At 43.5% G+C, this 25,983-nt stretch overlaps 2 protein-coding genes across 2 annotated transcripts; both read left to right on the forward strand.

Moving 5' to 3' along the window:
• The first annotated feature begins 535 nt into the window (after positions 1 to 535).
• On the forward strand, positions 536 to 25,285 carry LOC308282563 (sarcoplasmic/endoplasmic reticulum calcium ATPase 1-like). Its single transcript, XM_080722949.1, has 20 exons — positions 536 to 638; positions 1,458 to 1,538; positions 2,487 to 2,572; positions 2,877 to 3,032; positions 8,257 to 8,398; positions 9,106 to 9,272; positions 10,471 to 10,559; positions 11,597 to 11,699; positions 12,415 to 12,546; positions 12,786 to 12,911; positions 13,689 to 13,907; positions 14,708 to 14,819; positions 15,800 to 16,023; positions 17,260 to 17,480; positions 18,516 to 18,718; positions 19,194 to 19,279; positions 21,480 to 21,613; positions 22,509 to 22,626; positions 23,200 to 23,317; positions 25,151 to 25,285. The coding sequence occupies exons 1-20, from the start codon at positions 551 to 553 to the stop codon at positions 25,159 to 25,161; spliced, it is 2,616 nt and encodes an 871-aa protein (XP_080579075.1). The 5' UTR covers positions 536 to 550; the 3' UTR covers positions 25,162 to 25,285.
• On the forward strand, positions 4,285 to 5,457 carry LOC308284103 (E3 ubiquitin-protein ligase RNF19A-like; the record flags this gene model as incomplete). Its single annotated transcript, XM_080724642.1, is given in 2 exon segments — positions 4,285 to 5,256; positions 5,260 to 5,457. Coding segments are annotated over 2 exon segments (1,170 nt in total), but the record flags the coding sequence as incomplete, so codon positions are not given.
• Positions 25,286 to 25,983: the final 698 nt, after the last annotated feature.

A 25,983-nucleotide genomic window follows, 5' to 3' on the forward strand; every position in this document is an offset into this window, starting at 1 on the left:
TTATGATCCAGGTCTTATGCCTTATGCCTTAACTTCTTTGCCTTTTTTTTACTATTTTGAAAAACATTTTTAAATACTTCAAATGCTGATCTACATCTGCACGTTGTGAGCTTGCAGATCAGCTATTTGAAATATTTTAAAAAATATGTATATATAGTAAAAAAAGGCAAAGAAGTTAAGGCATAAGGCAATAAGACCTGGATCATAATAGAGCCCTTAGTCACTAGTTACTATGTAGATTTGGATTATTATTACAAAATACACATTAACCACTTCAGCCCAACCCACTTCAGAAAATAGCAGATCTACAAGCTCACAATGTGTCGCGATGCAACACATTGTGAGCTTGTAGAGTTCCAACTGAGATTTCAAGAGTGCCCTATCCTGAGCAACTTCATCCACTCCCTCGTGCGAAGTGCAAGACACCAGTCATGTTGCCATACCTTAGCGTTTGTGGAACTGACGCCACTGCGTGTGGTTTGTGTTTGTTGGGGGACAGGAGCGCAACGCGGAGGACGCCATCGAGGCTCTGAAGGAGTATGAGCCTGAGATGGGGAAGGTTTACCGGGCGGACAGGAAGAGCGTGCAGCCGATCAAAGCCCGGTTGATCGTACCCGGTGACTTGGTGGAGGTGTGCGGTAAGAGCTGTGTGTGTGTGTGTGTGTCAGGGGGAAGGGGGAGAGGAGAGGGGGGGTTACATCCAGTGTCCTTGAGGATGAACATGCGTCCTTTTATGGCAATCACATAGGAGGAGGAGAGGTGCAACTCACTGTGAAGAAAAAGAAGTGAGCTCGAATATAAATACATATAATATCCGTGTGAACCTGTCTCTCTCCATCTTTCCCTCTCTCTCTCTTTCCCTCTCTCTCTTTCCCTCTCTCTTTCTCTTCCTATTCTCTCCCCCTCTTTCTCTCTCTCGCTCTTCCCCCCCCCCTCTCTCTCTTTTTCTCTCTATGTACAGCTGTTCATTTCATACTTTCCCCAAGGTCTCCCTCAAAGTGGTATCGGCTTTCAGCAACAACACTGTCCATCACCCCCCCCCCCCCCCCCCCCCATACACACACCTCCACATTACAATGCCTCCATGATACCTCTGTGTCTTTGTAGTAGTAGTCATTGTTGCTCAACACATGTACTGTATGTATTTATATCTGACAGCGTTACACGGCCAAAGATCAGTACATATTGTAGCCCCCAACTTCCCTCACAACGGTGAGCTTGTGGATCTGCAATTTGTGTGGGGGGTGAAGGGGTTTGGTGTAGACAGAAAAAGAAATGCATTGTGCAGTTGAAAGTTGACGTGTGTGTGTGTGTGTGTGTGTGTGTGTGTGTGTGTGTGTGTGTGTGTGTGTGTGTGTGTGTGTGTGTGTGTGTGTGTGTGTGTGTGTGTGTGTGTGTGTGTGTGTGTGTGTGTGTGTGTGTGTGTGTGTGTGTGTGTTCGTGTTCGTGTTCTCTAGTTGGTGACAAAGTGCCAGCTGACATCAGGCTCATCTCTATCAAATCTACCACCCTCCGCATCGACCAGTCCATCCTCACTGGTGGGTCTCGCTGTGTCCTCTCTGTGTCCACTCTGTGCTGCTGACATGAATGAGCAGTGGTGGAAGAAGGGCTCGCACTTTTTACACAAGTAAAAAGTATCATTGCTGCAATGTGGGAACGCTGTTACAAGTAAAAGTCTGAATTTCAAACTTTATCGTTGGCGTCAAAATGTACTTAAAGCGCCAAAAGTAGAAAGTAGAATTTCTCGTTTCAATTTTTCAAATGTATAAAGATTATTTTGAAAATAGCTGATATACAAGCTCACAATTGCATTGTGAGCTTGTCAAGTAAAGTACAAATACCTCAAAATTGTACTGTACTTACTGTACTTAAAAGTAATTTCTACATACTGTGTTGATGATTATAATGATATACTTCACTAATCACTTGAATCCCTATTCTGGGGGAAAACATTTGGCATGACGTCGCTGTTGGGCAGAAACCTCTTATCTCTATATTCCAATTTTTTGTCAGAATATTCCACTCTTTTGTAAATGAGTGGAATGATCAATATGGTGTCACACAAAAGCATCAAGCGTAGCAGATCCACAAGCCGAGCTTGTAGATCTGCTACTTTTGCCATTTCTTTATTTGAATTTGAAATACTGAAAAGCAACTTCTTTCTTTTTTCCACCCAACAGACGATATATTCTTTGCTATGACATGCCATGGAATTTGCAGGTTTTGAGCAATTACATGACATTTAGCATGGAGAGAAGTGACGAAAACAAAACTAAAAAACAAAATGATCACACTACAGCGTCGCACAAAAGCACCAATAGTAGCAGATTAGCTCGAAAAGGCTCAGAGTTCCCAGAAGTTATTTTTTTTTGCCACTAGTATCTGCTGCCTTTGGTGCTTTTGAATTTGTACCAGTTTTTGGACATACGAGGTGTCCCCCCAGACAGAGATGATAATCATGTGTCCCATCATGGTGTCTCCTCTAGGTGAGTCTGTCAGTGTGATCAAACACACAGACCCTGTCCCGGACCCCCGAGCCGTCAACCAGGACAAGAAGAACATGTTGTTCTCTGTGAGTCCCCCAGTCCGTCCACCACACACACATCCCCTCTCATCCTCCATAGCCTCCATTAGTAGGGCAGATGAGAGGCTCCTCCAGCACCCGAGCGACAGGTTTTCAGGGTTTTTTAAGACCCTTATGGTGTCTAGTTATGTTTTCTTGTACCTATTGGGGTTCTTGACTTTTGAGTTTGAGAACCCCTGTTGTAAAACACTTGTGATCACGCTCATTCATTTCAGTGAATGAATGGAGTAAACAACTGTTACATCTCCACATGGTTGTGCCTGACGGTACCGCCTCCTCCTCCTCCTTTCAGGGAACCAACGTCTCTGCCGGCAGGGCGACTGGCATCGCCGTGGCAACCGGCGTCTCCACGGAGATTGGTAAGATCCGTGACCAGATGGCCGCCACGGAGCAGGAGAAGACCCCTCTGCAGGCGAAACTGGACGAGTTCGGAGAGCAGCTCTCCAAGGTGGGTCTGAGGGCAGGGGCGGAAAGTAACTAAAGTAGGCTACATTTACTTAATGGGATATTTCACTTTCAAAAATACTTTTGGTCATTTTATCGTCTAATCAGGCTTTTGGGAACACACAGGAAAGTTTTTGAATTGCTTAATTCAGTATTTAGATACTTGATATTAATTTTCCCCTATTTGCCCCCTTCCTATACAAACCCATTGTAACATCATACTCCATTTTAACCATAATAGATTGAATTAAAACACCCGTGATTTTTTCTGGTGACTCCTGACACCATCCGAATACGTGAGCATGCCATGTTTTTTCGATTTCGAACTATTACAAATAAATGAAAATAGTTATCGAAAAAATCTATCATGGTTAAAATGAGTTGAATGAATATCAAATATCTAAATATTGAATCAAGTAATTCAAAAACTGTCCTGGGTTTTCCCAAAAGCCTGATTAGATGATTAAATTACCAAAAGATGTTTTGAAAGTGAAATATCCCTTTAAGTACCTGCACTAAGTAAAATGTTGAAGTAGGCCTATTTGTCCCACGGGGTCTCCTCCCAGTGGGATGTGCATAGAGGACCTTCCTAGAAAGACGCTCGGGATGCATCCGTTGCCCAAACCACCTAAAGTGACTAGTCTCTGCCAGGTGACTGAACTTCACTCCTTATGTCTAAGGGAGATGCCAGCCACCTGTCTGAGAGGTCATTTCGGCCGAGACCTTATTGCAACCGTAAGTCAAAGTTTACTATGAAAACCATCACATCCTCTCCGTCAGTCCGTCCTTCCGTAACGCCTCAATATCTATAACTGTCCTGACATCACATTGGTGACTGCTGACAATCATCACCTGGATATCCATGCCCATATATGGAGATCCCTGATGTCATCAATTACCTTCCTAGTTGGAACAACACATAGATCTCCATACTGTATATGGAGCTGACTGGTTCATCACATGGAACTCCATATATGGAGCTGACCAACACTGATATCATCAACTCTACATCATCCGGATCTCCATATATGGCTATGGCGGACTCATTATGACATCACCAGGATGACTCGACCAGCTCAGAGGAAGGGCATAAAGAGACCACACTCTCACTCCCTAACTCCATGAAGACTGACCCTTTCAGAATCAACCTTAGCACATAGCACTTACTGTATCAATTTACCTACCAACATACCTCTGATAATGGGTGGCATTGCGGTGGTGGCAAGTCATGATGTCCGGGAAACGGTCCCTTGCGTGCCGCAAGGGACCGTTTCCCGGACATCATGACTTGCCACCACCGCTCGTGTGCCGACTGCCTGCGCCAGTACTTGCACATTGAGATCTCAGAGTCTCGCATCGACATCAGCTGCCCTGAGTGCTCGGAGCGCTTCAACCCCCACGATATCCGGAGGATCCTGGGTGACCGGGCCCTCATGGAGAAATACGAGGAGTTCATGTTGAGGAGGTGGCTGGCGGCTGATCCTGACTGCCGCTGGTGCCCCGCACCAGACTGTGGGTACGCAGTCATTGCCTTCGGCTGTGCCAGCCGTCCAAAGATCACATGCGGACGCAAGGGCTGTGGCACAGAGTTCTGCTACCACTGCAGGCAGCTGTGGCATCCCAACCAGACGTGTGATGCAGCACAGCAGCAGGGGGCCCAGAGCCTCCGTCTCTGCAGCGACAGCCAGGAGAGTGGAGCCGCAGCTGATGACATCAAGACGTGTCCTCGCTGTGCTGCCTACATCATCAAGATGAACGATGGGAGCTGTAATCACATGACCTGCGCCGTCTGCGGCTGTGAGTTCTGCTGGCTCTGCATGAAGGAGATCTCTGACCTGCACTACATGAGTCTATCAGGCTGTACCCTATGGGGCAAGAAGCCATGGAGCAGGAAAAAAAAGATTCTGTGGAAGCTGGGCACGTTGGTGGGAGCCCCCGCGGGCATCGCACTTATTGCTGGCATCGCCATCCCTGCCATGATCATCGGCTTCCCAGTCTACGTGGGCAGAAGGATCCATACTCTCTCTGAGGGGAAGGACATCTCCAAACACAAGAGGAACCTGTTGATAGCCCGTTGGGTGACCTTGTCTGTGATCGTTTCACCTGTTGTTGCCGCAGTCACTGTCGGTATTGGTGTGCCCATCATGCTGGCATACGTATACTGTGGTGGTTTTGACGATGAAAATGACATGAATGTGGGCAGCGGAGCAGCCGCAATGGACACAACTTAAGTGGCTGAGACTCGTCTCAACAACCCGTGCCTGGGAGATGGGGCCAGTGTGGGGGGGCTCACAGGTCTGAGCTTAAGCGCCAGCGGTAGCCACATGGAACACTGTGGCATGGGCTCCACCCAGCGGGACAACCTCAGTGATGATGCCAGCACCACAGCCCTAACTGTAAACCAAGATTCTGCACACAGAAGTAAATAGAGACTTTTATGCAAACATTGTAGATTGATGCAACAATAAGATAATATAAAACCAGTAAGACACCTCAGGGTGACTTCCGACCTAAAGGGCGAGGTCGCGCCAATTCTGGGAATGACCATACATATGGACTTTTTATTTTATTGTATCCTTTATTAATAATAACTAGCCTACAGCCCCCTGCGGGGGCCTGGCCCCTTTGTGTGTGTGCCTGTTAGTCCCCCTTGGTGTGAAGCAGACAGACTGTGATGTTGCTCTCTCTGGAAGTGCCCCCGGACTGGGAGTGCGCTGCTTGTCGACGCCCATTTGTGATGTAAATCGCATCACAGGACAAAGCCGCCTACAGGCCAAAATTTGGGGAAATATTTTAAACATTTGGGGATTATGAGAAGTAGAGACACATTTGAAGGTGATAAAGTTGATGTTGGGCAAGGTACATGCGTTATTGATTTTTGTATTATGTTTTTTAGACAATTGAACAACTGCTGAACGTGGAGTTACAGATGGAAACACACACACACACACACACACACACGGGGCGATTCTAATTAAGGTTGTGGGATATTTATCCATATACAGTACCTACAATATATGTTATGCCCATACATGGAGATGGGCATAAAAAAAACGTACGTTAATTAGTAATGCCAAGCAGGGCCTTGGTGAGTTAGGGCCTTGGTTTGATGCCTGTGGATCTCCATATATGGGCCATAATAATGTTCTTAATATTGACAATATAGGAATCTCCATATATGGGCATAAGGGGGTACCCTAACATTCTCATTTTCGGCCTCCATTTTTTGTACAATGTCACTTGATATCCCTTTTATGCCCATATATGAGTCATTCTGTACCACATCACTGTGATCAACTTTCACTTTGCCATGCAATCAACTTCAGAGCAGTGATGTGGCACAGAGTGACAGTGAGTCACAGTGATACAGATACAGTGGTACAGAATGACTCATATATGGGCATAAAAGTGATGTCACGTGACATCACTTCCTGTACGGACGGACAGAAGGTCAGACAAGCGACAAGGTTTTTCAGGGTACAATGCGACCTTTGGTCGCAATAAATTCACTTCAAATTATGGCAAAGACAAACAACTGTCTGTACTGTTTATTGACATTTGTAAATGTTTACTACTGAATATGAGACTAAGGACTGTATATGTGGTACAAGCAAACAGTAGCTGTGTAACATATCTTTACGCCAAATGTTTCTCATAATTGTGTGAAGTGTTTTGTGATATTACACTCTTTTATATTGATATTATCATAATGTTTTATGCTTTGCTGTATGTTGTTTTTGGAAAATGCTATACAAATAAGAATAAATAATAATAAGAATTCTTTAAGTTCCTATGTTCTGTATTGGTATAACAATTACCTTTTCCAGGTTCCATTACCTTTTTTTTAGATACTTTAATAAATAACACCTAGTGTGAACTTAGCGGTGCTTTTTATGAGTTAATTTCATTAACACATGGGAAGCCAAGGTTTCTAACATTTCTAGCTGTTGCTGCTGCCGTCGTTCACTTACGCTTTAATTTTGAAGAGCCTCGGAAGCTTTGTGCGTGTGCACATGAGTGTCCACTGACGATTGAGGAGGATAATCCATTTGTTTACAAACGCTCGCGAAACTAAGGCAGATCTCTGCTTCCCTGGCGTTCTTTGCACCTTATTCATAGATAAAGCCCTTTTTATGTTTCAGCATAGAATAGAAATCAATGCAGCCTAGACCATCCATCTTGTCTCTTTGCGAGCCACGTTATGACGTATGGACCAGGGTCTTTCACAGACTACACAACATGCGCGCAGCAGCACGCTGCACAGTTAACCCTTTGTCTCGTTCCTGAATGAGACAACTCCTTTTGGCACAGCGACCTCCAGTGGCCTTATCTCGTTACTGAACGAGTTTGGCCCCTTGGGTGTTAAGCGAAATGCCCATGCCTATATACCGGTACACACAAAGCCAGATGTAGGAGCGGTTAGCACCGCTCAAAAATATATATTAAAGTCATATTAGCATTCAACTCTGTCACTGTGTTTTGCCAATTATTTGGGGGCTCACTTGCAATATCCTTACGGCCCACCAGTGGGCCCCCGAAGGAAGGAAGTAGTTGACAGGAACAGTGGTGGAAAGTAACTAAGTACATTTACGTAAGTACTGTACTTAAGTACAATGTTGCAGTATTTGTACTTTACTTGAGTATTTCCAATTTCCAATACTTTTACTTCTACTCCTCTACATTTATTTGAAAACTTTAGTTACTAGTTACTTTGCAGGTGTAAATTCTAATATCATAAAACACACATTAACCCACTTTAGCCCCATTTTATACCTTGGCTAGCCAATCTATAAGCTCACAGCGCGTCGCATCGCGACACGTTGTGAGCTTGTAGATCTGCTATTTTGAAACTTTTAGTACTTTTACTTTTAGTACTTTAAGTACATTTTGATGCAAATACTTTCATACTTTTACTCAAGTACATTTTGAATTCTGGACATTTACTTGTAAGGGTGCCCTCACACCAAAATACCTAGAGTGGAATCCGCCAATGCATTTCAATGAGAATGGAGTGTTTTTTGCCAGTAGAGGATTTCTGCAAAAAACGCTCCATTCTCATTGAAATGCATTGGCGGATTCCACTCTAGGTATTTTGATGTGTGGGCACCCTAACAGAGTACATCTACAGGGCAGTATTGATACTTTTACTTGAGTACAAAATGTGAGTACTTTTTCCACCACTGGACAGGAAGTAGCTGACAGCGTTGCCTATGTTTGTGCGTCTGCAGGTCATCTCCCTCATCTGCGTGGCCGTTTGGATGATCAACATCGGTCACTTCAACGACCCCGTGCACGGCGGCTCCTGGTTCCGTGGTGCCATCTACTACTTCAAGATCGCTGTGGCCTTGGCTGTGGCCGCCATCCCCGAGGGTAGGGGTTATAGGCAACCATTAACAATCCAACTAATCATAAGACCTGAGGCCGACTACATACCGATGTGCCATTTCAAAACTTCACATGTCCTGACAGTAGATTTTTGGGGGATTTGCAGAACATTGAGCTTGTAGATCAGCTATTTTTGCTATTTTTATGACCTTCTCCGACTTTGAAGATTACATCTACATTTGAAGGTGGATTCTGCTTTTCAATTGGAATGGAGTGGTTTCTTGCCATTTGTGAGTTTCTGCAAAAAGTCCTCTCTGATTGCATTAAACAAAGTTAAACTCACTTTGCCACCTACTTTGCCACTCGATTTGCCATTCACTTCATGCATGCGCATACCCTCTATTGCAGCTGTTGAGGCCATACTCATACATACACATGGACAGACATATAGAGAAACAGGGATACATGTGTGGTGGAGTGGCTGGCACCGCTCAAAAGATCTAAAATAGCAGGTGTACAAGCTCGTGCCGCGCTGTGAGCTTGTACATCTGCTATTTTTAATAGCCAACGCTAAAATCTAAAATGACATGGATGCTTTCCCGGTTTTGTCCGCCAACATTGTTTTTCGTCGTTCCCTGCCACACTTTCAGAGATCTTCACTAACCTTTGAAAAGTCATAAAATATTCCACGTCGCTCCGTTTTGGGAGGGCTCATAGGTTAGCCCTGACTGTGAGCTCCCTACTTGTGTCAGGTCTGCCTGCCGTCATCACCACCTGCCTGGCCCTGGGAACCCGCCGCATGGCCAAGAAGAACGCCATCGTGAGGAGTCTGCCCTCCGTGGAGACGCTGGGCTGCACCTCGGTCATCTGCTCTGACAAGACTGGAACGCTCACCACCAACCAGATGTGTGTCACCAAGGTAAGACTGGCACACTCACCACCAACCAGATGTGTGTCACCAAGGTAAGACTGGCACACTCACCACCAACCAGATGTGTGTCACCAAGGTAAGACTGGCACACTCACCACCAACCAGATGTGTGTCACCAAGGTAAGACTGGCACGCTCACCAGATGTGTGTCACCAAGGTAAGACTGGCACACTCACCAGATGTGTGTCACCATGGTAAGACTGGCACGCTTGCCACCAGTGGTGGAAAAAGTTCTCAAATGTACTTAAAGTACCAAAATAGCAGCTCCACAAGCTCACAATGCATTGCATCATGAGCAAGCGTTGAGAGCTTGTACATCGTCTTTTTTTAAATGGCCGAAGGGCCAGGCCAAGATATCACTCTGGCTGATATTAGCCATCGTTCGAATTTTTGGACGACATTGGTATCGGCTAATATGCAGCCGATGTGTGCTGATTGATTGATTGATAGCTTGATTGAATACTTTTATCAAGTTAGTTAACCGTACATTTTGTTAGTACTGTCAAAAGTGATGCTAAAGGGATAAGAGAAAAAAGGGCTGTATTAATGTCAAACTGGGCCCTAGGCACAGGCCAATTTTCAGTACTTTACTTGAGTATTTCCGATTTCCGATACGATACTTTACTCCACTACAATTATTTGAAAACTTTAGTTACCAGTTAGTCTACTTTGTAGATTCTAATAGTTATTACAAAACATGCAACAACCAGGCTTATAAATCTCTCTAATAAACTTGACCTTTTACTCTGTACATAGTCATCTCTTTTTCCCCTCTTTTTCTCCTTTTTCCCCAAACCTTTTTGCCAAAAATAGCCGATCTACAAGCTCACAACTACTGTTCTCAGAATATGGACACTAGGCTTCAGGTTGTTAATATAAAAAGGATTTGAAGATTCGGAGGACCCCCTGTAGTAACTCTGTGGACCCCCTTGGGGTTCCGGACCCCCTTTGAAGACCCCTGCAGTATGTCATTTTAACCGTGTTGTGTGTAGTTCTTTATGCTAGTGCTGGAAATAAATATAAACTAAATTAATTGAACCAAAAAAGTGTCCTCCATGTTTTAGTGTGTCTGCTGGTGTGGCCATCACAAATAGATTATAATCTTTCAAATGTTTTGAACAACGGAGTGGTTAAATGGGTTAAACAACATTTATTTTATGTGTTTCTCTTCGTATGATCACTACAGATGTTCATCATTGACAAAGTGGATGGCGACAGTGTCAGTCTGGGACAGTTCGACATCTCTGGCTCCAAGTACACCCCCGAGGGAGAAGTGTAGGTTCTGGGACCACTTGACTGTCACGCACACACACACACACACACGCACGCACAGCCATGGGAAGTCGTTTACAGCAGAGAGGGCAGTGCTCGGACCCTCATGCACGCTCACATGTTTTTATCTGATTTCCACAGTTACATTCAGCTAAAAAATTGCTAATGTAACACAATAAAGAATCACACTTTCCCTTTCCGGCTGCTACCCTGTGGACAGGCGCATCTACAGGCTCACAACGCCTCGCATCGCGAGGCGTTGTGAGCATGTAGATCTGCTATTTTCACAATAGAACCGTGTTATACCAAATGTAACCCAGTTAAAATATGATATGTCGTGGCCTGAAAAGGTTGAGAACCACTGTAATATTGGATCATTCTGTCCTTGACAATAAGCAATCCTAATTTTTTTTTTTTTTTCAACTTCGACTTTGTCTGGTGGGAGTCGACTTGTGTAATGAAGTCGACTGAGTCGACTTGTCCGTTAATGCCCTAGTGCCTGGCCATGCCAATGACGCCTGCCAGCAGGATATATAGACAGATTCATATGATCATTCAGTTCCCAACAGATCCCCAAACTTGTTGTTTTGGGAGGGCTGTTTCTGTTCATTCATCCTCCTCCCTGTGTTGGCTGGTGAGTGGTGACTGTGAAGAGACTAAGGGCTCAAACACACTGTACGATATTGCGTGGTCGGCGACTCATCAGAGCATTAGAGTATTTCACACACGAGTGCACGAGTGACTTTCTTGAAATCGGCTCGTTGTGGTTTTCACCGACAAGATTGATCACCGACGACAGATCACCGACAAGGGGTCACACACTGCCAGATATTTCCCCAGGATGCATCCCCGATACATAGCCAATATTACATTTGTTTTTATTCTAATTGTGCACGAGAGCAGGGGCTAATGAGCTGTTCGTGAGCTGTCCACACTGACCACATCATCATCATCCACACTGACCACTTTGACCATACTGATGACTCTCACCACACTCTGACCACACTGACCACTCTGACCTGTCACTATCGTCCTCTCAGCACCAGGAACGGTGGCTCTGTGAAGTGTGGCCAGTACGATGGCCTGGTGGAGCTGGCCACCATCTGTGCTCTGTGCAACGACTCCTCTCTGGACTACAACGAGGTCAGCACGCACTAGGACTGCTACAGAAATATTCCAATTTTGAATATTCCTTGAATATGGGGGGGGGGGGTTCGAATAATATTCAAATTATTATTATTATTATTATTTTTATATGTTTATTTGACAGGGACTGTACAAATATCCTGTTTTCAAGTCATATTGACTTGAACACAGGATACCAGCACTGCTCGGATCCAATAAAAATATATATTTTGTATGTTTTTATAACTTGATAAATTGTTTGTATTTTCCCTGTCAAATAAACATATAAAGAAAAAACGCTTTTTGAAGCATCCAGTGGGTGTAGTAGTAGACAGCTGGACATAGCCGGTAAAAATGTCCAAAGCACGGAAATATGCCATGAAGTTGCAGAATTTTTATAATTTTTACACCTGCTGCAACTGTTAGTTAAAAATTTTATCAGAATTCACATCATCACTGCGGTCAGCTTTCTGTGGCGCAGATTCAGAATATGATGCACGCTCAACTCTGCCCCTCCCCCACAACAAGGGATAACCTGACAATATCGGTACAAGTAATGTATTTGATTGGCTAATATGATTGATGATGTAACGTTGGGAATATGCTCAACTTAACATCATCAATCATATTAGCTAATCAGCCTGATTTACCCTTTTTTTTGTGCATGTCACGCCTCGTTCAAGTTCTGTCCATCTCCTCCCTCTGTCCATCTCCTCCCTCCCTCCCGGCGCAGGCTAAGGGCATCTATGAGAAGGTGGGCGAGGCCACAGAGACCGCTCTGAGCTGCCTGGTGGAGAAGATGAACGTGTTCAACTCAGAAGTGAGGGGCTTGTCCAAGGTGGAGAGAGCCAGCGCCTGCTGCACGGTGAGTCCACCATGCAAGAGAATGCCGGGGGCAAACTTAAAGAGTGTTTCTACACCAGTGGTTCTCAAACTTTTACATTTCAGGATCTTTCCTTAACTCTGACAGTATACTAATGTCACGTTAAATCAAATCTCCACCATACGATTATCGTGAGTGTTTTTTAGCACGATAAACAATAATATCGCTTATCGTCCCATCCCTATGTATGTGTACATGTCCATTCCCTCTCTCCTCAACAGGTGGTCAAGCAGCTGATGAAGAAGGAGTTCACGCTGGAGTTCTCCAGAGACAGGAAGTCCATGTCGGTGTACTGCAGCCCCGCCAAGGCGGCCAAGGCCCCTGTGGGGAACAAGATGTTCATCAAGGTCAGACTGAGGCCTCCAGCTAGTATTATCATACATTATGTTGTCTGGAGCAGTGGTTCTGAAACTCTTTTTCCCCAAGTCAAGAAAGAACCGTCCCAAATCGATATTGTATTTGCCCGCAGACCTCCCCATCTGAAAAGGTTTTGTGCGCCGGGGACCCCCAGAGAAGATTTATTATGTTAAAAAAGGAAAGAAAAGAAAAGAAATAAAAAATAAAAATACAAATTATTATATAAAGTTTTCAATATTTTTCTAATATAAGATATATTTTTATATTTCGAATATATTAAGATTTCGAATATATTTTTCGATATACAAGCTCGCAGCACGGTATGAAGTGACGTTCTGTGAGCTTGTAGATCTTTGAATAGCCAACATATAAATGGATTTTTGTGTGTGTCCCCCTCCCCCAAGGATCCCTGAGCACTCCTCACTTTGAGAACAAAATGGTCAGGTGAACAGATACAAAGTGAAAGTTGCTCGGCTGGGTCTCTCCCCCCTCTCCCCTCTCGGAGGGGAAAAAGAACCAGGATTTGGGGGGCACCCGAGCCATCTCGTGTATGGGGAAGAGAGTGGCTCTCGGTGGGGCAGGCCGGCGGCGGCGCCGCCCCCCCGACGGAGCCTGGAGGTGGTCGAGGAGCCAGGGGCTTCCCCTGGCTTTGCTCACAAATAAAACGATTTAGAAATCACAGTTTTTTAGACTCAACAAAAGACAAAACAAAATGTTGAGCAGATGGATGGATGGATGGATCACTGTGTGTGTGTGTTCCCCCACAGGGAGCTCCAGAGGGTGTGATTGACCGCTGTGCCTACGTGCGCGTGGGCACCACCCGCGTGCCCCTGAGCGGCCCCGTCAAAGACAGCATCATGGCGGTGATCAAGGAGTGGGGCACGGGCCGCGACACGCTGCGCTGCCTCGCCCTGGCCACCCGCGACTCCCCTCTGAAGAAAGAGGAGATGAACCTGGAGGACGCTACCAAGTTCATCGACTACGAGGTGAGCCAGCGAGTGGCAGAAAGTAACTATAAGTACGTGTACTTAAGCACTGTACTTGCAAGAACACTTTTGAGGTGTTTTTTTGCTTTAATTGAGTATTTTACAATTTTACGCCAATACGGTGCTTTTACTTCTACTTCACAACACCTTGGATCCAAATATTGTGCTTTTTTCTCCACTACATTTATTAGAAAGTTTAGTTACTAGTAGCCCTTTCATACGACAACCTGATGTTGAGTAGTTTAGCCAAATTGTGGCAGCAGGCTAAACAAACGTTCAGATTTCAAAAAATAAGTGCTTACTGAAAGATCATGGGTGTCTGAATATGGGACACTCAAGCAGAATTACCCATATCTTCCGTATTGTTTTAACAAACATAATTTCAATCCCATCGTTTTCCGTATCTATCTTATCTTATCTATCTTATCTATCTATCCATTCTGCAGTACATCATGTTGCCGTGTTTGAATCAGAGATTGACGTTTGATCAAACCAGTCTTGCAAGATGTTACATTATAGGCGACTTGTTGCATTGCGATGCTGCCGTGCGCTTGTAGATCTGTTAATTTCTCTAATTTTGTGTGACAATGTTTAAAATAATGCATGGTACAGTTAATTTGGCAAGCAGATTTTGTGGTGGAGATATATTTTTAAATGCAGGAAAAGAAAATGGGAAGTCATGACCCATAAAGAGCTACAGTAGGTCCATGAGTGACCCACTTTTTGGGAACCACCGCGTTTATCCATTCATGAGTTGTTCTGACAGACGGACTGTAATCTCTATTGCTTGTGTCCTCCAGACGGACCTGACCTTTGTGGGCTGCGTGGGCATGCTGGACCCCCCTCGCAAGGAGGTGATGGGCTCCATCGAGCTGTGCAGGGCTGCTGGCATCCGGGTCATCATGATCACTGGTCAGTACATGACAGGGACGTGCAGAGAATGTTAGAGAGGCAGGGGCTGAAATTTCTAAAAGGGCCTTTTGGAGGAAATATTGAAAATAGCAGACCCCCAAGCTCACAACGCAAGCACACCACATTGTGAGCTTGGAGGTCGGTTATTTTCGGTGTGTGATACCACACAGAACTAAGCACAATCAAGTCAATTAGTTAGGGAAAGTTTGCAGAGTCTTTGACCAATCTGGGAACTAAATGCTTACCAATAGCTTTCTTCAATGTCCATAAAGGTGTCTACTATCACCTCTGACGTTTTTCCAAGCCAACTCCCTTGGGAAACTTTGTGGGAGCCAATCAACTTTGTGGGAGCCACCTCAAATTATTGGCTTAGGAATGAAACAAAAACTAAAAAATATATATCCATATCCATATCTCCATGAATTCAAGTCTTCGTGGGGTGAGTAATCGATAGAAAAAAAAATATATATTTTTGGGTGAACTATCCCTTAAACATTAGCTATTCGAATAGCAGCTCATAGTACATCAATTTATAGAAGAATCACGAAAATCTTTGAATATACTGTATATATTTTAAACCGATCATTTTTAACTAAAATCTTTGGTTCTGGGGGTCTGATGGATTCGAATTTTCAGAAAACGGTTAGGATTTAAAAGACATTTGTAGAATCAAGTCAACCTCAGGTCTTAATGGGTTAAGTGAGACCTTTGCAGGGGTCATCGATATGTGTCCCTGTCAAAGACTTGGTCTTGCCCGTGGCAAATCACAAGATCACAAGACCCAATTAGGCCTACTGAACAGTAATGCTTTACTCTCTGAGTTACAGACCTGTTATGGTCATTCAGGGCTAGCTCTGTGTTTCTGATGATATTATTGTCCAATAATTTTTTATGTAATTTTGGCCAAAATGTCCACCACAAGCCGGCATGGCGATGACCCCGGTCCTCTGGACCTCTGTTGTGTCCAACCATGCATGCAGGCGACAACAAGGGCACGGCCGTGGCCATCTGCCGTCGCATCGGCATCTTCGGCGAGGACGAGGACGTCACGGGCAGGGCCTACACCGGTCGCGAGTTCGACGACCTGACGCTGCACGAGCAGAAGAAGGCCGTCATGAGGGCGGCATGCTACGCCCGCGTGGAGCCCTCCCACAAGTCCAAGATCGTGGAGTTGCTGCAAGGCTTTGACGAGATCACCGCCATGGTGAGAAGCAGTGGTGTAAAGCAGGGGACTTCAACAGGGGGTCCTCAGAGTTACTACAGGGGGTCCTCCAAATCTTTGTGTGATTTGTGAATTTGTGTTTTTTTTTATATTAACCACTTGAATCCTAGCGTCCATATTCATATATTTTCAAATCCACGATACGATTATTGCAAGTGTTTTTTTCCCCTCAAGATAAACGACAATAACAATTATCGTCACATCCCCTACACATACTCAAGTCGTAGTTACTTTGTAGATTTTGATCATTATTACAAAACATCCATTAACCACTCAATCCCATTTCGCCCATTTGAAAATAGCGACGCATGGTAAGCTTGTAGATCGGCTATTTTCAAAAGATTGTTATACATTTGAAAACTTGGAATGGGATAATGAGTATTTTGACTTTTTAAGCACATTCTGATGCCAATACTTTTGTACTTTTACTCAAGTACATTTTGAATTCCGGACTTTTACTTTTAAGGAATAATATTCTACCTATGAGAGTGGATTCTGCAGCAAACCGCTCCATTCCCATTGAAATGCATTGGCAGAATCCTCCCTCATAGGTAGAATATTAGTTTGGTGTGACCATGCCCTAACAGAGTATTTCCACGTTGCAGTATTGATTCTATTACTTTTTTTTACATTTGAGTACTTTTTACACCACGTGTACAGGATAACGTCTGTCTCAGCGGTCATTATCGGTCAAAACCCAGACAGGCTGATATGGCTCCGACGCGACAGCGGAGGTGCCATATCAGCCTGAAGGGATTTTATCACTAATTATCGCTTATTACACGGCTACTTGATAAATACATTAATAATTTGAAGTATTTCCTGGCTTACAGTAGTGAAGGTATTCCACATGTGTTGCGCTGCAACACAGCGTTGATCAAATAGAATCCATTTTCTGAAACTGTATCATACAGTATTTCTCACTTCAAATATATTTTTTAAACATTCTTGAGAGCAACGTTTAGTTGTAGATGACACTGTGTGTTTGTTTGCATGTATTTCATGTTGGATATGGCACAGAATTCACACAGTGCAGCAGGTGTTCTGAGCCGTTGATTAGGCATCGGTCTGTTATAGAGCGGAGCGGCCTGTTATCAAGAGATAACACACCGTTGATTTCAGCTATTGACCAATCAGAATCAAGCATTCAACCAAGCCGTGTAATAAAATGTGTTATCATCACTCTTCTAATGGCGGTTACCCCCCCCCCCCCTCCAGACCGGAGACGGAGTGAACGATGCCCCAGCTTTGAAGAAGGCTGAGATTGGCATCGCCATGGGCTCTGGCACTGCCGTTGCCAAGTCTGCCTCTGAGATGGTCCTGGCCGACGATAACTTTGCTTCCATCGTGTCCGCCGTGGAGGAGGGCAGAGCCATCTACAACAACATGAAGCAGTTCATCCGCTACCTCATCTCCTCCAACGTGGGCGAGGTGGTCTGGTGAGTGGCGCCAGTGGCCTCAGTTCAGCAAAAGCTAAGTGTCTTGCAAGTGTCTTGCAAAAGCTAAGACACCAGTCATGTTGCCATACCTTAGCAACAGGCATGATGATTTTTTTTTAAGAAGTAGATTTTTTTTTCTTTTTTCTCCTGTAGCCAAAGTATGGCAGGTGCCGTGCCATACCTTGCCATACCCAATTGACGCCTCTGGGTGAGTGTCTCCATGTAGCTAGGGATGGGACCATAGTCGTTATCGTTTATCCTGATTAAAGATCACGATAATCACATCGTGGAGATTTAAATGTATCGTAAAATTATGCTCCGTCATGCACAGGGATAAATTCACCTTTTTATTTGCCGAGCCGCATATCCGGTACCATTTAGACCCTCTATAATTGGTAAAACAGACCTGGAAATAACCTTTTTCACTCTCTATCAAATCTCTTTGCCGAGAAATAGCTGATCTACAAGCTCACAACTCATCGCTTGTAGATCAGCAAGCATCTAATTTGTCTTTGGGTCTTGAGCTAAAAGGATTGGGAACCACGGAATATAGCGACCTCATCTCCTCCAACGTGGGCATGGTGGTCTGGTGAGTGTCGTCATGTGGCCGCCCATATGATGGTCGGTAGGGAAAACCTCATGCGTCCGAAAATTGTTACATTTCATAATGTACAGCGGGCATTCAGTTTTAGTCTTTGGTGTTATGGGGAACAAGAGCAGACTAAGTACAAAGTGAAAGGTCAAGTTTATTAAGTATTGACGGTTCAAGTAGTTAAATACCTGAAAACACAAATCGAAATGAATCCACAATACACTGATGATTGTGCTGTCAAACGATGAAACAATATGGAATCTATGAACAGGTTGTGCTTCATCTCTCTCTCAACTAAGGGGTCCTTGGCCTGAAAACGTTGAAGACCCCTGCTCTAAGGTGGTTGTGTTCCATTTGAAATCCTTCTCTAATCTTTCTATTTGTCCGTCTCTCTCTCTCTCTCTCTCTCTCTCTCTCTCTCTCTCTCTCTCTCTCTCTCTCAGCATCTTCCTTACAGCTGCCCTGGGTCTCCCTGAAGCTCTGATCCCCGTGCAGCTGCTGTGGGTGAACCTGGTGACGGACGGTCTGCCCGCTACCGCCCTGGGCTTCAACCCCCCCGACCTGGACATCATGGGCAAGCCCCCCCGCTCCCCCAAGGAGCCCCTCATCTCTGGCTGGCTCTTCTTCAGATACATGGCCATCGGAGGTACAGGGGGTGCTCAATCCAACTGATCCATCTAATCCAGTGGTTCTCAACCTTTACAGGCCGCGACTGGGAATGCATTATTACACATTATTTTGTGCTTTAACTATTGAAAAATAGCAGATATAGATCTGCTATTTTTTTTAAATGGACCCCCCCCCCCCCCCACACTCAAAATATTTAGTTCCAGGGACCCCCCAGACGCAAAGTTTGAGTTACAAATGTTCAAAGACTTGCACGACATTTTCACGACTTTTCAAAAATAGCAGATCTACAAGCTTGCAGTGCTGTGAGCTTGTATATCTGCTCTTTTTCAATAGCTAAAGTATAACATAATTAAGGCCCCTCCACCTTGGGCCCTAGTAACTCAGTCCCACTTACCCCCCCCCCCCCCCCCCCCCCCCCACCCCCCCCCCCCCCCCCACCACCACCACCACCACCACCACCACCACCACTTGTGTCTTTGTGATTGCTTCAGGTTATGTGGGCGCTGCGACTGTGGCAGCTGCTGCCTGGTGGTTCATCTACTGTGACGAAGGCCCCATGGTGTCCTTCTACCAGCTGGTCAGTGCTCACCTCACTCTCTCCACTCCATTCACACAACTAAGTACATTTACTTAAGTACTGTACTTGCAAGTTTGAGATATTTGTATCTTACTTGAGTATTTCCAATACTTTTACGTATATTTCAGACATCTGAAAATTTGAAATGGGACATTCTGCACAATGAGTTAGTTTAAGCACATCTTGATGCTAATACTTTTGTACTTTTACTCAAGTACATTGAGTTGACTTTATTATTCTATACCAGAAATGTTTATATACAAGTATCACTTTTCGAGTCTTCTAGGTGACCCTTAAAGAGCAGTTTAGGGGGGGGTGGCGTATTTTGCTTAAGAACACTTCAGTTCAGTGGGACCTTCTAATTTCATTGTGTAGAAGAATAGAATAATATGTTAAAATGAATTAATACCAGTAAAGGCCCATTCCCACTGGGCCAGATAACAGATAAAACAATCTCTTTATCCATATAAAAAAATCTCTTTCTCCATTCAAGTGGATGGTAAGATACAGATGAAAAATAATATGCGACAGATTTTATTTAATGTTTTTATCTGTATCTTACCATCAACTTGAATGGAGAAAGAGATTTTTTTCATCTGGAGAAAGAGATTTTTTAATCTGTTATCTGGCCCAGTGGGAATGGGCCTTTAGACTCCCTAATCAGGAGATAAGCGACATCGTGTCGCATACACAAACTTTAGAAGGCAATCGTAGCCAATCAGGAGGGAATATGGGAAATGGGACAGATCCATGTTGATGACATGACTGTAGAGATACTGTGTACCGCTTTGTGTGATTTTAGGCCAAAATCTGTAGCAGTGTCAAAAAATGTGTTTAGCAAAAATTGGCCTGATGGTGGCACCAGAAGAGGATTCTCAAAGAGAACACCAGCACTCACGGAACAGTCCTTTTAAGGCACTTTTTTTATTTCATAAGGTCGGCATAGTAAGCTGCAGAGTAGCAACAAACGGACGCGTTTCGGCGTTAAGCCTTCATCAGCGTTGCATGCTGGGGGCATGGGAAGTGCCATATATTTATAGTGTCCGTCGAGGAGACAACTTCCTCTGTCCATAATATAGCTAACAACTCCCAATCAACTATTACAATCAAGTGCAAAGATAATATCATTCATAGTTGAATCCTTCAAAATTAATTATACACATGAGTCAATAAGTACATCTAAATACAGAGAGTCTGAGTCCGTTCCAATCTAGGGGTCTACATACATACTTAAATTCACTAATCCATTCACGCATTAATGACAAATAGGTTGGGATCTCGACAGAGAGGCAATAAGGATCCATACATTACAAACTGAGTCGGGCAGAATAACAAATACTTTGATGGCACTAGAAGAGGGCCATGTGAGAAATCAGGGCTGGAGGTTGTGATTTGCCATCCAAGAGGTGTGTGTGCAAAGTTTGGCATCGATAGGGCCAACGGTGGCAGAGATAAGAGTAGGGGCAGAAGTGTGATGTGACGTGACGGACAGACAGCCGGTGGAGCTTTTCAAAGTAACTTGCGACCTGATGATCGCAATGAATGTTCTGAGAATGTATCGTGTGGACCTGTCTGTAAGTTGTAGTTTATACACCAGGGTTATTGACATGTCTCCATCTCCATCCTCCCTATCAGTCTCATACTGTAGAATAGATTATAGGACACAGGTCAGGTGGAGAGATTTTTTTAAGTTCATTATTTTTCGTGATTTAATTAAAGATTTTAAACTTTCGTATATTCTACATACATTGTGCATGCAGTAAAGTATTCAAAATCTTGTTTGGTTTTAATTTGTATTTTTATGGCATACAGATAAACAAAATCCATATCAACATTTTACAATATTACACAAGACCACTCAAAACAAGGATTTCTAATACAGAAATGTCAACCTGCTGAAGTCAGAGTTGCTTGAAGTCCAGTGTGAAGTTTCTGCATTCAGTGATGATTTGGGGTGCTATGGCATCTGCTGCTTTAATTTTTACACACTATTCTTTTTTTTTCAAACTCGAATGCTTAAGCATGTAATCATGCATTTTTTCTTTTATTTAAGACCATTTTTCAAATATTTTATTTGTTAACATTTCGGACGAAACAGCCAATTTTACATCGAGGTGCCCACATGTCCCTAGTGCCCACCTGATCTGTTGGCGGTTTAAACACAAGTGAAATTGACATGTGTCTCCATGCTCCCTGTCAGTCTCACTTCATGAAGTGTACCGAGGACAACGAGGACTTTGTGGGGGTGGAGTGTTCGGTGTTTGAAGCCTGCCCGCCCATGACCATGGCTCTGTCTGTGCTGGTCACCATCGAGATGGCCAACGCTCTCAACAGGTCTGTCTATTGTCTACTGGCCACGCTGTTACACAGTGGTGCTAAAAGTACATTTACTCAAGTGTTATACTTAAGTTCAAATTTGAGGTATCTCTTTTAAGTAAAGGTTGAGAACCATATTACGTGGTTAACGGACCAACCTGGCTGGAACCAGGATCCATTGTATATGGCAGTGGTTCTCAAATCTTTCAGTTCGAGACCCAAAAGAGAGATTAGACATTTCCCCGGACACAAACTAGTAAAAATAGCAGATCTACAAGCACGCAACGCTTTTTGTACGGCGTTGCGAGCTTGTAGATCTTAATTATTATTTATAACTTTTTTATTCATGGAAGTTTGTTTGTTTTAACTCATTCTCTGCATGATTCTGAGTGTTTTTCCTTTGAAAAATCGCGGAATATTCTGCGTCACTCAGATCCGCTCTAAAGACGCCCACAGGATTTTTTTAATCAAGTCGTGACCCATAGAAATTGGCCCCTGACTCACTGTTTGGGAAACCGTGGTATAAAGGATGTAAATGTATCATATGGAATGGTGACACCTCAGTGGTTCAGTGACATCAGTTGATCAAAAGCCCATGATTCATTAGTCACTTCGCCCATGTCATCTTCAGCTGTCACATGCTGTCTCTGTACCCCTTTGGTATGTGTTCAATTCTAACCACTTAGGTAAACTAGTACTTCTTTGACCACGGTCGGCTCTGTAACATTATCGCTGTACACCAGATATTTTTGCCGACACTGTATAGAATAGGGCTTAAGTCGTTAATTGGGCTATAATTTTAGCCGATTATTTAAAAAGTAATCAAATAAAATAATCGATATTTGCTGTATCGTCACTGTCGGGCGGAAATCTCATATGTATGTACCCCCTCTCCCATCAACACTACCCCCAGCTTGTCAGAGAACCAGTCCCTTGTGCGCATGCCCCCATGGTGCAACATGTGGCTGTTGGGTGCCATGACGCTCTCCATGTCCCTCCACTTCATGATCATCTACGTCGACCCCTTGCCCGTGAGTCTGTTGTCCTGAACTGCACTGCAGCCACTGTCCTCCACACATCATTCACCTCCCATCTCTACATCACACTATCCCTCTATTTACTTTTATTCATTGATTAGTTCTCAAATGTTTTCATGCCAAGGACCTCCAAATAGATTATGCATTTGGCTACGACATTTGTGCCTGGGATTTGTGTTGTTCAAAATCATTCTGAAATGTTCACAATTTTCCAATTTCTTTCTGAAAATATAAGATCTACCGTACAACAAACAGTAGTACTGTATGTAGTACGTACTACGTACACAAGGTTTTTGTGTGACAGTCTTGTCTAGAAGAAAAACCCTCGGCTCATTGCGGCTGGCAGCTCATTGGCTAATGTACTCATGACATGACCAATAACAGCAGTGTTGCTATAGATACGTGAGAGAACCCATAGCCTAAAGTGCTGCCTCCCACACACACCCTCCATTCAAGCTGTGCACTGAGACACCATCTACAGTACTAGGTTTTCTTTCTGTCGTGAACCTTTATTTTTGCTTTAATCTCCTGTAGATACCTTAATGCTTGATGTATTCTCCCCTGCAGATGATCTTTAAGCTCGAACATTTAAATGTGGAACAGTGGATGATGGTCCTCAAGCTGTCCTTCCCCGTCATCCTCATTGATGAGCTGCTCAAGTTTTGGGCGCGCACATATGGCGAGGGTGAGCTTCATAGCAGTGTTCATTTCCTCCGCTAAAACTAAAAATCTGTGGTGGAAAGTATATTTACTGACTACGTACTTAAGTCAAGTTTTTGCTATTTGCTTTGAGTATTTCCAATTCCCAGTACTTTTACTTCTACTCCACTACATCTAGCGAACATCAAGGCCTGCGAAAATACATTCTAGTTGACTAGATCAAATGTAGATTTAGTCGACTAACATCTTGTGATATTTACTCAATTAATACTTGAAAAGATTTCAGATGACTATTATGACAAAAACTAAATGGAATTGTATTGAACACTATGACTTGAATAAATTAAGCTGATGATCCGAGGCTGTCGCGCCAACTGAGCCACGCGGGTGACAATGCTCTGTCCGCCTCTCCCGCGCAGGCGCATGCACACATAGGCATCAAAGGGGGCGTGAGCCACTGCCCTTTCATCTGTCTGTAAAAAGTGCCCTCTCCAGACCATGAATGCAGTTTTCACTATGGTGAAAGAAATGCAAATGCCCTCTCTCCATGCCATACCTGACAGCAGCATTCAAGAGCATTGCCTTGTCCAAACTCTCCTGAACTTGAATGCAGCATCTTATGTTCAAATAATTACCCTCTCTGTGTAGAAATCCATGCCGTTACGCCACATCTCCAGTATTGACTTGATTATGTTTAGTTCAGTGTGGTATCAAGCACCGAAAATAGCCGACCTCCAAGCGTGACCTTGAAGGTCTGCTATTTTCGATATTTTCACCAAAACGCCCTTTTAGAAATGTCAGCCCCTGCCTCTCTAACATTCTCTGCACGTCCCTGCTCCTGCCTCTGGCTGCTCATGTACAGTACTGTCAAATCCTGATTGTTCAGGATTGTGATTTTGACAAATCAGTATTTGTCAAAATCATCACTGGTTAATAATGAATTATTATTGAAGAACTATAATAACTTCTCCAGGAATTGCATGGGGTGCATAAGAATGGCATTTTCAAGGACAATTTTAAAGAATGTTTTTTTGTTGGTACCATATTATTCCATAACTTTCTACTAACCCACAGAATGAAGCCTGTTTCATTCAAACATTGCTTAAACGTTATTTACAGCAACGCTTAAAGATCATGTCATTTTGTCTTGTTTCTGCAGTAACTTCTTTGTCAAACCAAACTTGTCTTGAAAGTCTTAAATGCTATTACACTAACTTACAGTGTCTGAGACCACTTTGCTTCAGTGGGAATCACACAAAATACTAAACAAAACATTTGGAGATTTTTCCCTGATAAAGTGTTTAATTTCCCCTTCAGAAATATTGCTAAGGGAGTGTTTCTCAAACTTTTTTGGACAAATATCCTGGTGTCATATGGCCCCCCCAGACTACTTAAAATGTCCATACTGTCTCCGACTACCGAACTTTTCTTCTGAGAGTTCCGACTTTCCAACGTGCAGCTTTCCGAACTCTAATCCGGGGTAATGCTTCCCAGAAGATGCGAGTGACGTCTTTTTGTTGTTGAACCGGACCTTTCAGACGAAAGGTTCGGTGGTCGGAGACGGCATGAACAGGCCTTTAAGTGAAGGCATACAGTAAGAGCTGGTACTTACTTATACAGAAATGCTGCCGTCTTGACTTATAATGAGGATTGGTGAGGATCAGTTATGAAGATATGTCCAAAATGGGTGAAGTGTTCTTTAACCACTTACACCCCTGCATTGGTATTGAGGGGAAAATACACTAGTATACAGTCCTGAGGGACTCGGCTCAGCCATATGGGGTTCAAGTGGTCAAGCATAATGCTAACCTCACTGTCATTACCGTACAACTGACCAGGGTTTATCTTACTCTTTCAGGGAAGGTCTAGAGGCAAAGACACTGAAATGAAGACAGAAAACACATTGTTGAAAGCGTGAATGAGTGAGACCACAGGCACTCAAAAGTGAATGTAAAAACACATTTTAAGTGAGTACAAAAGAGTAAAATTAATAAGCTATCAGAAAAAAAAGAATAAACAAAAAAAAGGGGCAATGTATTTTTTCTTTCTGTGTATGTACTGAAGTTAATATATATATAGGCGAGCGTTTTGAACCGTATTCTGTGATGATTCTATTCTTAAAGAATAAAATATATGTATTAAAGAGAGAATTAATTGTCAACCTTCTTAGTGTTTGCCCCACGGTTTTCTTGAACACAACATAATAACTTGGCATTGCTACTTCATCACATTGCTTTATGACAAAAGTGGGATGGTAATATTTCATTGTTCATTACACATTACAATTTGTGTATAATTTCACCATTTTGATAGGCATATCGTCGCCGTCGGGTGGAAACCTCATATGTTCATATTCAAATAAAAAAACATAGTATCATGTCAGTATCATCGACAGTATCAGTATCAAGGTCAGCATCATGTAAGTTTGTTGGCCCACACTCCTGTCTCCTAATAAATATACACTTTTCTACTGGGGATTTTCCATAAATGGATATTGTCATGTACTAGGGCAAACATGACAAAAAGAGGGAGCCCACACACAAGTACAAACGTTTAAATTATATTTATTACTCTAAATTAAATCAATAAAAGCAATAATCAAACATAAATGGATATGAGGTGTGAACAAGTCAGTAATCAGTCATGTCTGCAGTGTATGGATGTGTGGAGTGTGCTGTGTGCGTGTTGTAT

This window comes from Nannobrachium achirus (genome assembly GCF_963921795.1).
Source record: "Nannobrachium achirus genome assembly, chromosome: 4".
NCBI lineage: Eukaryota > Metazoa > Chordata > Actinopteri > Myctophiformes > Myctophidae > Nannobrachium > Nannobrachium achirus.